The 17,112-nt window shown below is 50.4% G+C and overlaps 2 protein-coding genes across 4 annotated transcripts; both read left to right on the plus strand.

Moving 5' to 3' along the window:
- Positions 1–144: 144 nt before the first annotated feature.
- Positions 145–7,894, plus strand: LOC122365021 (probable E3 ubiquitin-protein ligase XBOS34). 3 transcript variants are annotated; one of them, XM_043335897.1, is made up of 6 exons: positions 145–169; positions 2,341–2,480; positions 2,740–2,890; positions 3,531–3,762; positions 6,147–6,254; positions 6,898–7,894. In XM_043335897.1, the coding sequence occupies exons 2-6, from the start codon at positions 2,351–2,353 to the stop codon at positions 7,201–7,203; spliced, it is 927 nt and encodes a 308-aa protein (XP_043191832.1). In that variant the 5' UTR covers positions 145–169; positions 2,341–2,350; the 3' UTR covers positions 7,204–7,894. The 3 variants fall into 3 exon arrangements, with proteins under 3 accessions (XP_043191832.1, XP_043191831.1, XP_043191833.1); XM_043335896.1 differs by lacking the exon at positions 145–169 and adding an exon at positions 175–499; XM_043335898.1 differs by lacking the exon at positions 145–169 and adding an exon at positions 1,470–1,526.
- Positions 7,895–8,406: 512 nt separating this feature from the next.
- On the plus strand, positions 8,407–16,282 carry LOC122365026 (allantoinase-like). Its single transcript, XM_043335909.1, has 8 exons — positions 8,407–8,873; positions 9,967–10,118; positions 12,927–13,188; positions 13,645–13,781; positions 14,281–14,467; positions 14,732–14,870; positions 15,227–15,432; positions 15,660–16,282. Exons 1-8 carry the CDS (start codon positions 8,739–8,741, stop codon positions 15,858–15,860), a joined length of 1,419 nt encoding a protein of 472 aa, XP_043191844.1. The 5' UTR covers positions 8,407–8,738; the 3' UTR covers positions 15,861–16,282.
- Positions 16,283–17,112: the final 830 nt, after the last annotated feature.

A 17,112-nucleotide genomic window follows, 5' to 3' on the forward strand; every position in this document is an offset into this window, starting at 1 on the left:
AAAATAAAATGACGTCATAGGATCCCCGATTTTAGAACAAAGGTCGCTAGATTGCTCTTACGATCCCCACTATTATTGGCTTAACTTTAAATGACGTCATAAATGCTTATCATATATTTTCGTCAATTGGTCACAAAAATGGCATGTGGTTAAAATTGGAATATTGAAAGTTAGTGATTGAAATAAAAAAAGCAAAAGGTCTCAGATGAAGCTGCTGCATCTTGGATTCAGCAATGAATTAGATAATTTTTTATTATTATTTTTAGAATGCAGTGACGGTAGCTTCGACCTTTAGAGTTTAGACTATATCACAGATAATCGCTGAGAAGAACAATTTTGATTTGAATTGTTTGGATGCCAGGTCCTGCCTGGCGCCTGATTATTCCTTTTATTGCAGTACAATGAATATTTTAATATTTTCATTGGTGGAAACACCACATTTTATCATTGTACTGGCGGTTATGATTGGTTTAACTTTGCTAAGTATGTATCTGTTCAGGTATGTAAGTTAAGTTGTTTTTCAAGGGTATGGTCCAATATGATTGAGGTTTAAAAGTTGACCTGACTTCAGAGCGCTGTTCGGCGGCCGACTAGCATGCTAGCCCGCGCACACATACGTGCATGTTGCCCTGGCAACGAGCTATTGACCCATGAGAAACGAGCTGCGGGGGGCACAGGTATATGAAAAATCGCAGTGACGCTGCACCTGCCTCGCTTCTCATTGGTCAATAGCCTGTTGCCGGGGCAACCAGCACGTATGTGAGCGCCGGCAAGAGCACTAGCCGACCGCCGATCAGGGCCCTGGTCACAGATTAAACAATCTGAGATGCCTATACAACTTTTGACCACTGATGCCCTAATGCAATACACTGCGTTTCCAGCTTGTAAGATTGAGATGTCAATTTTTTTATGGCATGGCTAATTAATTGAGCCTGGTCACCTGACCTTCAATGACCTGGGGCCAATGTTTTTACTCAATGCAATATTTATGCATGATAAGCTATGCAAAGTGTCATGGTGATGCACTCCACTGTTTTATGTACTTCATGAAAAACTGAGCCCTGATCGGCGGCCGGCTAGTACTCTTGCCGGCGCTCACATACGTGCACGTTACCCCGGCAACGGGCTATTGACCAATGAGAAGCGAGAAAAGTGTTACGTCACTGCGATTTTTCATATACCTGTGCCCCCTGGACGTGACGTAGTGTGCTCGCGCGCGTGCAGGGTCTCTGCAGTCTGCGATCGAAAAAGAGCGCTAGCAGTGCGCCACTCGACGCTGCAATTGTCAAAAGCGGCGTGTTAGTATGCTTTATTATGAATGATGTGTGTAAAAGTGGGTTATTATGTTGTTTATTTGGAGGAAATGGTTAGAATAAATTAAGTTATTTTTATTTCTATTGGTTGGAGTTTTTATTCAAAAGATTTCGGTCTATAGCATTGATATTTACTGAAAATACCTTCGTTTGAATAAGTTGCAGATATTTGGCAACTGAAGTGTTAGGTAAGCCTAAATGATATGTAAAAAGGTAAGAGACACCCTGATTATCATTCGGGAAACGAAAATATATGAATTTCCCTTATAAGACTCGCTCAATATGCTACGCCGCGGTTTATGCCCCGAGGGTGTCCGAGGGTTCCCGTTAGTTAGTCGTTGGCGCTCGGCTCGCGCGCGAGCCGACGTCATCGCCTGTGACGTCGGCTCGCGGAATGCGTCATACCCTGCACACAAAATAGCCGGCTGCCGAACAGCGCTCTGGAGTGTGGTGAGATAGGTACTCTCATGTGCTGTGCAATCTATTCTCAGCTGGCCATTCAGGTTTGCCCTATGCCCCTGCTGAATCATGTTTGGAAATACATCCCAGCATGTGCCCTGTCCACTGTCTGAGGCTGTCAATTGTAATGTGTCCTGCTAGATACACATTCTAACTGTTGCCATTGTCCATTCTTACAATGTCTGCACCCAATGTCCTGGCCATTCTGACTAGTGACATATATCTTATTCTTGTCCATTCTGACCAGTGACCTGTGTCCTATTAATTCTGACTAGTGAGTCAGTGACCAGTGTCCTGTCATTTCTGACCAGCAACCTGCCTGTTCTGACCTGTGTCCTGTCCATTCTGACCAGTCAGCTTTATCCTGTCAGTGCTGACCAGCAACCTGGTCAGTGCCCATTCTCACCTGTGTCTGGTCTATTCTGACCTATGTGCATTCTAGTCTGCCCTGTGTCCTGCCCATTCTGACCAGTGACCTGTGCCCTACGTCCTATTCTGGCCTGGTTTCCTTCCATTCTGATCTTTGTCATCCTGTTGTCCACCCTGACACCCACCGCTCTCCCTGCAGGGGTCAGACCATGTTCTCTCAGTCGGTGGTGTGGTGGGGCACGCAGGACGCCGTCAGACTCCACCTCGAGCCGCTACACGTGCCCTTCTCACTGGACGTCCTCAGTGACGGTCCTACGACGCAGCCAGCGGACGGCACCGGTACGCGGGCTGGGACTTAGCCGGTTTGTGGTTTGTAGTGGGACTTGGATTCCCCTGCCGGATGCTCGGTTAGGGAATGTGAATTGTGAAGGATGGTTGAAAATGGGACCGGTTGAATTGTCCTCCCATGTCAAGGAAATGTGTTCTCCATGATGCAAGCAATGAGTGCCTTTTTATAAGCTTTGCTTGAATGAAGTTTTTCCTACTCTGTCCTTATTATGGTCCCTACCCGACCTTTATGCGATGTGTGTCCCGGCAGCGTCACGCCCACCCGCGGTTCGCTGCCTGCTGAAGACTGAGAAGCCATGTCGGCTCCGACTGCTGTGGCGGGTGCCGTTCTCGGCCCTCAGTCACCTGCTGAACAGGATCACCGCCGGGGACGCCCTGCTGTACGGCTGCCAGACGACCAGGTACGATATATTCGTAGGACTGTTCACGGGAAACGCAAACTGCTGAGTGTGGTGTTCGCAGGCCGCAGCAGGCGTAGGGGTGGGGGATGGGTATAAGTCGGTATGACGTTACACGGCTGTGTGCGGTTGACGGTCCCTGTGGCCGGTCCCGACCGACCACAGCAGTCGCTGTGTGCGGTGGCTGAAGGCTCACATAGGGCGGCAGTGAGCGGAGTTTAGAGCCTGTGTGTGGTCCTATCGCACACAAGAGTCCGACGTGAACAGCCCTCTGGTAACTTCCCTATTTCACGGCGGCTGGGCACCCAGGCGTAGCGCCGTCCTTTCACATAGCCCGCTAGACTCTAATGAAGACTGTAATACACAAGATAAACTCAGTCATATTTCCCCATTACACGGCCCAGCTGGTCTTTTAACTAAGCATCACGCTATTGCATGCTATGATAAACGTAAGAAGTGAACAGTAGTCGGCTGAACCAGAAGTGAATATTTCCCCATTACACGGCCCAGCTGGTCTTTTAACTAAGCATCACGCTATTGCATGCTATGATAAACGTAAGAAGTGAACAGTAGTCTGCCGAGCCAGAACTCCCCCGTGAGATGACGAGATATTGACACACAACGTCTGTCCGCTCTGCCGCAGCTATGAGGCTGGGGAGCATACTGTAGAGGCCGCTGGCGGTGGAACGGAAACATCTGAGCCCCCACAGACTGAACCAAGAGTGGCCGAATCGGTGACTCGGGAAGATCCCCAGAAGGACGGGGCTGCACCACGGAGCAGCGGTAGCAGGGCGGCGTCCGCTCCACAAAGAAGTCATTACCCTCTGGTGTCGGTGATAGAAACTACAGCTGTGCCAGAGAGCCCCAGTTCTGTGGTAAGTACGTTAACATTCCGGTCATTGAATCAGTTTAACCCGCGCCCTGCTGGGGGGGGGGGGGGGGGTTGAACACCCCCCCCCCCTTGTGGTTTTTCGCGAATATTTCAAAAACGTTTTTGGTACACCTTATCATACATCAATTCTACACATGTTGTGAAAATTTCAGACCAAGGTCATTCAAGGTCAGGTCACCAGGTCCAGGTCACTTGAAGTGACCTCACCTCATAAAAAGTTTCAATGTCTGTCATAGCTACACCGAGTGACCGATCGCTTTGAAACTTTCAGCGATTGCTAAGAGCAATAGCACGTACAAAATGTATATCTCAGAATTTTGATATCGATGACCTAAGGTCAGGTCAATTTTGCGACCTCCCCATTATAAGTCAATGGGAGGAAATTGAAATGCGCCGCTTTTGGACGAAAGACATTATAAACACTCCCAAACACTGAATTACAAGTAGTTTAGACACACTGAACATGAAAATGGTGTCCGTGACCCCTGTTTATGCCCTGAGGTCATCTTAGGTCACGAATGGTATCTAACAGTTTTTCGCAAATAACTTTTGATTGAGGCATGCTAGAGCGATGAAAACGCATTAGATGTGTTCAGCTCGACGATACGGATCGACTGATATGCAACATGACCCTTTCAGGTCAGGTCATGACCTTGACCTGAGGTCAAATTTTCAAGTTGACCTTTCAAGGTCAAATTATAGTTCATTCGATGCGTCTTGACGAGAGGAACACGATGCCGGTAAAAGTAAGCTCGTGCAAGGCTTGTGTCAAAAGTTATTGCAGAAAAAACTGTTTCCGAAAAAATCGGCTATTTTTGCAGTTTTTGCCCCCTGCAGGCAAAACCGTTGACGTTAGGTCAAATCTGAGAGAATTACTCAGAAAGGACGTTAATAGGGCTATCGAATGCGCTTTTCCGCGGCGCTGTAGCTCTATTGGTTCCCGAGTTATGCGTTGGCATCTTGGAAATTGTCGACATTCGACCTGGAAATCGGCGAAATTTTGCCTTCAATGACCTCTGGTGACCTGACCTTTGACCTGACCAAAAAATTGACCGAAGTGATTTCGTCATTATTTTTTACGCTCTTTCGAACGCCGCCTTCCGCGTGTCGCTACGTGGCCCAGGAGCCGAGTTAGAGGGGGGGGGGGGGGTATTCAGACACCCCCCCCCCCCAGCAGGGCGTGGAAATCCAGGACCCCCAGTCGGGCGCGGGTTAAACACGGCGTCCAGCTGGTCAATAATACTTGTTTGGCCACGGACCGAAATAATACGACACGAACCTGCCACGGTTTAGCCATTTTGGTAGGTGGCCGATGAAAGACAGGAGCTATTTAGTTAGTCATGATCTTTTCATTTAAAGGTAGTGTGCCAGCTTTCTTGGACCGTATGGAGTTAATGGCCCAGATAAGGAGAACCGGATTTTTAGAACTTATCCATACCTTCAAAACTCATGGAAACGTCTTAAATTCTTCAATTTTTGAGTACCCCAGTGCGAAATTCGCCCCGACGGGTTGTCGGTCGTACCCCAACCACATTTCACACCACTATGAACAATAAATGCACATACTGAAATCGCTATTACCGATATGCTCATCCAATCAAGTTTCGATAAACCCGTTCATCATCATCTCCTGCGGTTTCGAACACGCCTGTTAGGTGGCTTCTGATGCTCGTCGAGGTCGGAATTTCCAAATACGCGTGGTGCGTCGGGCCGCGCGCTCTGACTTCGGCCAAGAAAAATGCGTCAGCTGATCATTGTCATTTCTGCCACTTGCGTGTGGTGAAATGGGGTCATAACTTATAAGACGGCTTTTTCATATCAATTATTTTACATAAAATCATATTTCAAACCATAAATAATGTTCGACAGCCAAATAAAAGAAACAATACCAATACGGGCTTACAGTTTAAGGCTCGACATTGTGTTGTCTACGATTAGACAGCTGATAACTCATTCCCGTACGTCGTATGGTCGTAACACTATAATGACCTTTGCTTATTGTCACAAGTGCGCCGCATTCGCGATTGTTGCCCGACGCCTGTTTGCAGGTGAGCCCACTACAGTTGTTATACATATCTAAAAACCGATAAACTTTTAGGCGAAAAAGGCACTATTCCAGGCCCATTTTTGATTTTTTTTTTGCGATATTAGGTAAAAACAGAAGCTTCTTATCCTAGGAAAAATAAAATGGGAAATCTTTCAAAGGTGGCACACTACCTTTAAAGGAAACATCACAGCTGATAAACACCTCAGCTGATGCATGCTCGTTTGCCTGTTATCATGAGCGCATGCCGGCTCCCTCGTTCGGTGCGCCGCTGCTCTGCCACTCGGCGTTCTGTGAAGCTCTGTTTCCCTGGTGACCGACAGGTGGCCCTGGTGGCCGTAATTCACATAAGGGACCGTGTCGTCTCGATGGGGACCTCTGTACTCCACCGGTATGTCCGGCAGGCAGACGGACGCGTTACTCTGCTTCAGGTGAGCGCGTTGCTTAAACAGAAGTGGATGACGTATGTGTGGTATTTGGTAACAATTTATGGAGTGATGACTTCTAAGCAGGCCTGTGGAGTGTGGAGTCGGATTAATTTTCGGTGACTCCGATTCCGACCCCGGTTTTTTAAAACCAACTCCGACTCCGGGCAGAATCATCGACTCCGACCGACTCCGACCAATTCGGACTCCGACTCCGCAGACCTGGCAGGGCTACGGAGTGGATGGATTTTCGTTGACTCCGACTCCGAATCCGGCTTCGGTTTCCAAAATCGACTCCGACTCAAACTCCGGTCACAGCTGTTTACTCCTACCGACTCCGACTCCCACTCCCACTCCGCAGCCATGCTTCTAACTTCTCAGGCCTGCTAGATGCCTTGAAACTTGTAATCGGTGGCTGCTGAGCACCCTGTGATTACTTTTCAGACACCCGTTTAATTTCGTATCAATTATAATCTGCCACTTTTGCTGGTGGTTTTTGTTTTCTCTAGTGTCAAGGCAAAGCGAGTTAATTAAGTCACAAGTGAGTTTATCGGGTCATCGGCCTGGTGCGAATGCAACGTGCGTCATTACCTGGTTGCATTCTCATTTCTCTGCCATCTCTCACCTCTTGTTTTTACCCGTCCGGCAGCCTCTGTACTCGTCTGGCGTCGAGGATCCCCCGGAGGACCTCGGCCCCGCTCCACCGTCCGGCCGACCGCAGAGCCCGCCCGGCTCGCTGGGTGTCTGCTGCGTGTGTCGCTGCGAGCCGGCTGAGGTGGTACTCCTGCCCTGCCGACACGGCTGTGTGTGCAGCGATTGTTTCCGACGGACAGAGACCTGCCCGCTGTGCCGGGGACGGGTGGCGCAGTACTTCACCGTACCACCGGCTGGCCAGGAGGGAGAGAGGGGACGTCTGGTAGAGGAGAGAGGAGGCCCGGTGGAGGAGCGAGGATGATCAGCGGACCCAGTGGACGCGCAATGAGTGCCCACGCTCAGAGTGAATATGCTCGGAGGGATTGAGTAGCTGAGCCGTGCTAAGAAGCTTTACAATGATGCTATGAGTGTTTAGGACCCATAGGACGGTAACGAGTTCAACATCCGTTCTGCCTTACCCCTCGGAGGTTGATCATTACTGGTTATAGGCACTAAAAAGTCCTGGTGGTTGCTCTAGCTGTAGGGCGATAGCCGAGCCTGGGGCCATCGATACCCCCGGTATACGGGTGTATTTCCTGTGATGATATCGTCTGTTGTGATGCTGGTAGCCAGTTCGTATGGTGATTGCATTCCTCGCCGCTGGCTTCACATTTAGTGATCGGTTTTGTCATGTCCCGTGGTCATTTTGTGGCTTTATGATGAGTACCTGACAGACCTCAATTGGTCTTTGGCTTCGAGCTTGTGATGATGTGAATCGATCGCTAACGCTGCTCATATTTGAGTCTTGCTTTGCATCCTGTTACAGGATATGGATATCTTTTCACGGATAGTGACTGATAAGTGATAATGTCTGTCGACGATCGGCTAACAGACATGTTGATGTGTAAATTGTTAGACATGTTGGGGCATCAATGGATAGCATGCGTAAACTTACTAAAAGCGTTTATGAATTGTTATGTGATTCGTCGCAATATAATGGTGCATTTCCGTGACCTTTAGTTTTTCATGCTACCCAGTCTGTCTAATGTTTCGCGAGCGAGAGATACCTAAGAAGCGCGCATGTTATGGCCCGGCTCGCTCGTGGCAGTAGCTTGAGAAAGTGTTTGACCTTTTTATCGTGACTGATACGTGATACGTCGTAATTGGGGAGCGGGTCCGTCTGTATTTGATCTGTTATCGTGTTCATCTCTTTCCGAATATTCGAACGTTTTTTCAACTACTGAATTGAGACCTTCACACTGTTACGGCTTAGTTAGCTCTGTAAATAAATATAATAATAAATAATAAGTAAATAAATAAATAAATAATAAATAAATTAGCTCTGTCATGGGCGTCATGAGAGACGGACGATTTAGCGGAAACAGGTTTGTAACAAACACATGCTACCATGACCCGACTGCGACACTACACACACACTGTGTGCGCGCCTGCACATGTTTAAGTGTTTACGCTGCGAGCAGTCAGCTGACAGGTGACGAGCCCCTCCGAGCCAGCTGACTGCCGTGGCGGGCCCTCCGCTGCCGGGCCAGCTCACCCGCCCCACCTCCGGACGCCGGCTGTTGTAGTGACCTTGAGCGAGACATGAACCACGCTGGGCGACGCGGCGGGGCCCACACTAGCGTGCCGAGCTCCGCTGGTGTGCCGCGTGCGTCCGTCCCCGTCCGTCTCGCCGCCGCACCGACGTAGCTCGTGCGTCCTCCGGCCATCTTCACTGTCGTGTTGTCTCCCGTCTCCGCTCTATCGGTCTTTTACTTTCCTGTACCGAGTAAAGCTCACCCTTATAACGTTTAGCGAGCTCTACCCTCCACTCACGAGTGTTCCCGTCTTCCTAACACCATGGAGCAGTGTTTCCTAGGAGACCGAGTGCTACTGGAGGACAACTACCTCGGACCGGCTACCCTGTGTGTAAACGGAGACGGTGTCATCACCAGCGTGACCCGGGGTCGGGTCACACCGCCCGAGGGTGCGAAGGTGAGTTACTTGGGGGAGGTCACCGCTGGCGTGACCCGGGGGTCGGGTCACGGCTTCGGAGGGTGTTAAGGTGAGCTAGTAAAAGGAGAGGTTATCCCTGGTGTGACCGGAGGTCGGGTCTCACCAGGCGGGTGCTAATGATCAGTTGGGAAGCGAGGATCGAGGGACTTATGCTAACGAGCGCACTATGCGCAATGGTGTTGCCTGTTTGACTGCTTGAGAATTACTACTTAGGGTTTGTTTGTTTTGTTTGTTTTGTTGGGTTAGGCCCTTTCGGTCTGACAAGACCATTTCAGAGCCGGAAGGATGATAGGAATTAGGGGGAGACATTGGTCTGGGCAGGCACCCTAGAGAGTCGCCGGGGCTGAGCCCGTCCAAATGGACAGGCCGACCAGCCCCCCAAGCACTCTCTGCACCCGGCTACGGGGTGCGCTCCCTCGGGAGCAGCGGTGCCGCTCCAAGGGAGCAGCCCGCATGAGATAAAGTTGCCTGTCCAGGCCGGAGGGGAGTTGCGGCGTTGGGGAGAAGGATTTCAGTATCCTGAGGATAGAAGCACGGAACGGTGATGACTACTTAGGGTTGTCAAGCGATGCTTATGATTTGCGAGAGTAGACACATGCTTTTGAGTGTGGTGCCTCTCAGGTAACGTATTACGCACGAATGTAATGTGAACTGAGAAGGTTATTATGTTGAGCGTTCTTTTCATCTTCCTGTGCGATGCGTGATAAGGTGTGTGTGTTTAGGTGTGTCCGCCGTCGGTGACAGATCCCAGACAGATCCCGTGGACCGATGAGGTCAGAGACCGCCGGGCCATCTGTGACTTAGTTTCACCCACCAGCCGCCCATCCAGGCCGGCTGTGATCGGGGTTCAGTCATAACGACTCTAGTCAATACAGCACCGATGTTCTGCGTGCTCCCTTAGATACCTGTTCTTACTCTTACACAGCCCATCCCTGACTACGTGGTTCCTTGTCATTAAATCCATGCTACCTGGTCAGTCTCATAAAGCTCGAATTACAACCTCTGAAGTCCGAACTAACCTGTATTGCCTCCCTCCCACCTCCCCCCCCCCCCCCCACACCACCGTTCCCAGGTGACCGACTTCGGCCCCCTGCTGGTGATGCCCGGCCTGGTCGACAGCCACGTGCACGTCAATGAGCCCGGACGGACCGCCTGGGAGGGCTTCGACAGCGCCACGCGCGCCGCCGCCGCCGGAGGAATCACCACCATCGTCGACATGCCGCTGTGAGATGACGTCGACGACGTGACGATCGCACCCTCCCGACGACATAAATTTATCGTATTACGATTTTACCGTAAAAATGTGCGGTCAAAGTAAAATGATCGGTGCTTTATAATCGAGTAGAATAGAATCGAATAGAATCGAGTAGAATAGAATAATAGAGAATCAGTAGAATGAACGCAAGTCGTTTCAGGAAAACCGAACGTTGTATTTTTATTTTTGCTTGGAAGCTGTCATCACCATTTCATAGGCCCGGGCAGCGCTTGTCGAACAGCACTGCGGATCCGAAGGTTGGGACTTTAATTGTGAAAAACCGCCCGCCCGCCGCCAAACGCAAACACCGCAAAACGCGCAAAACGCACTCCTAAAACGCCAACGCAAACTTCGCAAAAAAACAATCGCCCGCCCGCCGAAAACCGCAAAAAAAAACGCACAAAATGCCGCAAGAAACGCGCGTCCGCCGCAAAACGCAAACACCGCAAAAACGCAAACACCGCCGCCGCAAAAAAAAAAACGCCCGCATCGCCCGCCGACAACCGCGAAACGCCGCAAAAAAACGGCCGCACGCCGCGAACCGCAAAACGCCGCAAAAACGGCCGCCCGCCGCAAACCGCTAAACGCCGCAAAAAAAAAAACGACCGCCCGCTGCCCGCCGCTAACCGCAAATAACGGCCGACCGCCGGCAACCACAAAACGCCGTAAAAAACGGCCGCCCGCCGCAAACCACAAAACACCGCAAAAACGGCCGCCCGCCGCAAACCGCAAAACGCCGCAAAAAACGGCCGCCCGCTGCAAACCGCCGCTAAAACGGCCGCCCGCCGCCAAACGCAAACAGCAAAAACACCCGCATCGCCCGCCCGCCCGCCGCCAAACACAAAAACCGCAAAAAAACGCTAACACCGCCGCAAAAACGCCCGCAACGCACGCCCGCCCGCCGCCAACCGCAAAACGCCTTAAAAAACAGCCGCCTGCCGCCAAACGCAAACACCGCATAAAACGCAAAAATAGCCGCCCGCCGCCAAACGCAAACACCGAAAAAACGCAAACACCGCCGCAAAAACGCCCGCCGTAGGCAAAACGCCAACACTGACGCATTAAGACAAATATGGCGCCCTGCGGCAAATGTGGTGCATTCATATCTGCCGTTTAAGCAGCCATCCCTTAATTACAGCGCACACTAATCGTCCAATGTTCGACAAAGTTAGGCATATTCTGCGATTTGCGGCAAAAATGGCGCTTTGAGACAAACGTGGCGCACTGCAACAAACGTGGCGCACTCGTTCCTGTCGCTTAACAATTCATCCACCCACCAAATTCTAGCCCAATCGGACTTACACTTACAAAGTAATGTACATTTGAATATTTCACTATAAAATATCTCCGCAACGGAGGTGCCCAGATTTGCACGTGTGCCACGTGACCACCGGTGGTGCAAGCAGGACTTGTCCCCTCACTGATTGCACCATTTCAGTGTTCCTGGCTTGTGCTGTTTTCGTGCTATAAGGCCACAAGTCGGCAAACACACGATAATCTGGGAGGTACGCGACTCAAACACGTGGCCACGTGGCACGTGCCGGACCTTTGATAGCTTCAGCGTTCACGCCACGTGCTGACCCATCGACGTGGCCATCAGCATGTAAAAGATGACCCCGGCCGGTGTCAACGTCCCTGAACAGTGGACGGCTTAACTCGAAAAACGGGAAAATTTAGGGAAATTTCACCTTTCGAATATATAATTTCCCCAGAATTTTGAATTTTTCATTTTACAAAAAATCCGAGATAGCAGTTTTTTAGCCCCCTTCATTCTGTGCCTACACCCGTTTTCAGATCGACCCTATCATAAAAACTGACGGCCTGACGGCTATTTCCCCCATTCCTTGCATTTCACAATGCTAGTATATTTAAGCACCAAAAGTGACCCCGTGCCACGGCACGTGCAATAGCACGTGCGCCACGTGACCACTAGTGCCACAAGCTGGACTCATCTGCTCACCGGCTGCGTTGATTTGGTGTCGCTAGGTGGAGTGGTTTCCACGCCATAGGACCCCCAGTTGGCCAATGTCGGATTTTCCCGGAGGTTACCCCATCAAACACGTTTGCACGTGGCACGTGCTTTTCAATCGCCCCATATCTGACCCATACCATGTGGTAGCCGACACCCCGGTGCACAACATATTGGAACATTTTCCAAATCTAACGTGGAAATTTTTGGCAAAATCGATTTGAAAATAATTTTTCGAAATCGTCATAGGCTCAGCATGGGGTAACTGTCCTTAACGATTACCCGAAATTTTGTCATTTATATTTTAAATAATTACCACCATGAGGTGGGGTCCCGACCCTAGATTCGACCCTAAAAATATAATTCATTTCTAACGTGGAGTTTTTGCGCAAATCGAATTTTAAATTTTCCCCCATGTTAACCCTATGGGAAAATGCACGTGCCGATTACCCCAAAACGTGTCAATTATATTTTTTGCAACTTTGCCAGAAGGTAGTTCCCCGATACGGGACCAAACGCTGAAAATGGCAACAAATTCTACCGTGCCGTTTCGGCGGCGATCAAAATGACCCAATTTCCGACAGAAACGCAAATGTCCCCCTAGAGAGGTAGCTCAGGTTGGGATTTTCAATAGAAAATCACAATTCTAAAGAATAGTGATTGTCTAATTGAAAAGTCCCAACCTTCGGATATAAGAAATTTGTTTCCTATGCTGATTTTTATGCGTCTCTCAACATATTCGTAGATTATGTGTAGGTAATACCTGGTTCAACAGTATCATGCAGCCGACCCCCTTCTTCTCCGACAGCAACTCCATCCCGCCGACCACCACGCCGGCCAACCTGGAGGCCAAGCTGGCGGCCGCCGCCGGCCAGTGTCACGTGGACGTGGCTTTCTGGGGCGGCGTGGTGCCCGACAACTCGACCTTTCTGCGGCCGCTGCTGGCCGCCGGCCTGCCCGGCTTCAAGTGTTTCCTGATCCACAGCGGTGTGGACGAGTTCCCGCACGTGACGGCCGACCAGGTGGAGACGGCGCTACAGCAGCTACAGGGCACCGGAGCCGTCTTGCTGGTGAGTAGGAGCTGACCGAGCGGTCCTGTTGGCTGGCCGAGCGGTCCTGTTGGGGAGCGGGGAGCTGACAGAGCTATCCTGCTGGTGAGGGGGAGGGGTGGGGTTGTCTGCTGGTGGGTAGGAGCTAACGGAAACGTGAGGGAGGAGGAGGGGCTGACAAAGCAGTTCTGCGGGTAGGTGGGGAGGAGTGCTGGTAACAGACCTAGTAGTAGTAAATACGTGCTTTTGGTGGTTAGGCCTTAGTGGAGCCGTTTTATCGTTAGAATAGGACAATTGATTACACCTATTGTTCTGGTAGGCTTGGTGAGTCGATGCTCTCATCTTCGGTTGAAGTCTCCTGTCTTTTACGCTAGTTAATGTAACACGCTTCTATCGTTGGACCGGGAGACGTGTCCACTGCCCAGCGCAACATCGTACTTACTGAGTCGCTGGTCGTCTATGCTTTCTGTGCGCCAGTTCCACGCGGAGGTGGACGTCGGAGCCAGTCCCCCTGGCGGTGACCCGCGGCACTACTCCACCTTCCTGGCGTCACGGCCCAGGAAAATGGAAAACGAGGCCATCAAAATCGTCATCGAGAAATGCCAAAAATACGGGTCAGTAGACATGACCCATCGTAAAGGCGACACACCAGGGGGCCTGGGATATCTATGGATCGAATTAATATTTTCATCTGACTATTGACTATATGATTGAGATCTTAGAAGCTCATGCTCACCACTAATCTGACAATTTGAGGATAGATTTCCACTTTCCAGCCAAAAGTCGATAAAAATACCTAATGTCGGCTTAACCGAATAAAAGTGTCAATCCCTAACTGTCGCAGGATGGTGCATATGTATTTCAGAATGTATGTGCATTTTTCTCATTATTGCTTTGAACAGCTTTCCATGTTAGAAAATTGCAGGCAATCCGTTTGATATCCTTTATCTTTCGTGAATCACGATTATACCTGGACGGGTTCGACTCGCACTTCCCAAATTCCGCTAGCCTGGAACCTTGGTTTATGTAATTGAAGAAACTAATGCAGCTTACCAAGCCCAAGAAAGAAACCATTGCACTGTAATGACCCGAATAACCTCTGTCTGGCCACAGGGTGCGATGTCACATCGTCCATCTCTCATCGTCGGACGCTCTCGACATGATCCGCGAGTGTAAGGCGACCGGAGCGCCCCTGACGGTGGAGACGTGCAACCACTACCTCACGTTCCAGTCGTCAGAGGTCCCTGACTGCGCCACCCAGTACAAGTGCTGTCCGCCCATCAGAGAAACCGAGAATAGGGTGAGCCTGCGGAGAGGATGCTGCGACTGGCGAGAGAGGTGAATGAGATGTATTAGGATGTGATGAGATGTGGTTGGTTTTGTTACTTACATTTTTTTGTATTGCATCCTCTATCATTGAGTTTCCGTTTAAGCCAATGACCCTAACCTGGTAACCATTAAATTATCTCCATCATCGTATTTCCTGTGCAAGCTGACAAACCGAACGAATGCCGGTTAGGTCTCCCGTAATATCTAAACTATGCATGTGTGTTCATCTGTACAGGAGGCGCTGTGGGCAGCTGTGCAGAGTGGCCTGGTGGATATGGTGGTGTCCGACCACTCGCCCTGTACGCTGGATCTCAAACAGCCCGGAGTCATGGATTTCATGGAGGCCTGGGGAGGCATCGCTTCGGTACAGTTTGGTAAGTACTGGTACCATGACTTGGACAGAGTACGATGTCGTATTGTTTCGTGTGTTTTTTCGCGTATGTAGCTGCTGTAGTAGTCCATAGTCTCATATCAGCTGTAGAGTTATAATTACGTAGTTCGCTAACGAGGTTCGGTTTTCAGCTATTTGATCTAACCTTATCAATATAACTGAAAAAGTTAGTTAAGTATCCCCCAACTACATTGCATCATTCTGCATCTGACGTCCCCACACAGACCTGCCATTGTTCTGGACGGGCAATTATATTTTCCCGTATATGGTATATCCGCACAGACCTACCAGTGTTCTGGACGGAGTATTGTGTCATCCTTCGCCTGTTGTCTCCCCCAGACCTGCCCGTGTTCTGGACGGAGGCCAGCCGGCGCGGACTCTCGCTGCACAACGTCAGCCGACTGATGTCGGCCTCCACTGCTCGGCTGGCCGGGCTGGGCCGTCGGAAGGGCGCCCTGCGCGTCGGCCTCGACGCCGACATGGTGGTCTGGGACCCGGAGGAGGAGTGGACCATCGCTGAGGGCGACATAATCTTCAAAAACAAGGCAGGTGGCAGACATTACACTGATGACATTCAGTAGCAATTTCGAGTTTCTCATAGCATCGCGCGTCAAAGTCGCAAGGGAAAATTGGCTCTCTATGAGATATGACGTCAACACCAGGCAAACACAATAGCTAATATAAGTCTTACCCCGTAGTGGCTGGTTTGAATCGTCAAATACTTATCTCACAGGATGTCCCTGCATCTGACCTATGTTTGTTGTGTTTTCAGATATCGCCGTATCTGGGTCGCCAGGTGCGTGGCCGGGTGCACCGTACCATCCTCAGGGGCTGTGAGATTTTCGGGTCAGGTCAGCTTACCACACCCCCTGCCGGACAGAAGTTATTGCTAGGACCGAGGCAGAACCAGACTTCGGACGAAGCCGGAGAGGACACCAGCTCTACTCGGACCGAGCAGCAGTCCAGCCAGTAAACAGATGACAGCCGAGTGTCATGGAACCCGGCATTTATTTACTTTCTAGCCAGTCTATGGGCTGCAAATAGATTGAACCGGGGGCAGTTGCTTTGGGAAGGCCAGTCCCAGTCAGCTTTGCTTTGGTGTTCCGGCTATCCGACTGGTATGAGTTGTGAGCTGGCTAGGCATCGTTGTTGGCACTACAAATATCCCAGCGAAAACAGATGCAGCATTTCAGCTGTCGGTTTCGAATATGTATGTTTGCATATACGCCAGGCATAATTAAATGACGCTTGTTTTATGCATTTTCACAATGCTTTTTTTATCCACGCTTTTCAAGGGTGTCATTCATCGTAAAAGTTGGGCGTATTTTCTAGTGCTTAGTTTATGACGTTGTTTTGCAATATGAATAACCGTGGCCCAATGCCTAAAATATACTGGAAGCATTAAAATCACGCTTTAAGCGCAGAATCCGTGCTAGAGTTGGAGATACTAACCGTTAGAGCTCTACAAAAATGAATGAACGAACAGCAGTACCTAATGTCCTTGCTGGCAATTCATTCGAGAGGACTTAACCTCGCGTGCAGTCGTTGCACGACGAAGGGCGAAGCGAACGGCTTCAGCAGTACAGTGGAGTGGCCGTTATTAGTGAGAGACTTACGAGCTGAGCAATTCAGCAGTCGAATTCTCATGTTTCAATGGGGAGAGGGAGAAAGGAGAAAGGCTGAAAGATTGTGAGGAAGAGAAACAAAGGGAGACCGCCATCGGTCCAACCGTAATGCTTTCTCTCCAGGTTTACAGAGGTTTTCGCGACTTTCCTTATCATCTCGATATCTGGTAACCTGCAGGCTGTGTATTCTCGGCTCTTTGCTCTCAAGAAGACTATTTTTCGGCAATGCATGCCCAATCGAAAGCTCTAGTTCATAATTCTCTCTCTGCTCCTTCCCTTCTCCGGCCAAGTGGCCGGCGGACTCCCAGCTCTGATCCCTGAGAACCGGCGGCTCAACCACTGTCCTCCGCGCGGCCGGGGCACCCCTGGCGCACCGGCCGGTCGCCATTCAGTGGTCGGCGCGCACTTTAAACCATTAACATTCCTGTGATTGTGCGCGACGGCCGCGGTGGGCGCCGCGTCACCGGCAGCATTAATTTCGGCGTCAGACGCACAATCCTCCGACACGTATTGTGGCTTCCATTGTGAAGCTGAGGTGATCGGGAGCAGCGGACCGGCGCGGCCGGTCACCTGAGCGCTCTCTACGGGGAGAGAGGTGAA

This window comes from Amphibalanus amphitrite, unplaced genomic scaffold (assembly GCF_019059575.1).
Source record: "Amphibalanus amphitrite isolate SeventyFive unplaced genomic scaffold, NRLGWU_Aamphi_draft 000711F_arrow, whole genome shotgun sequence".
NCBI lineage: Eukaryota > Metazoa > Arthropoda > Thecostraca > Balanomorpha > Balanidae > Amphibalanus > Amphibalanus amphitrite.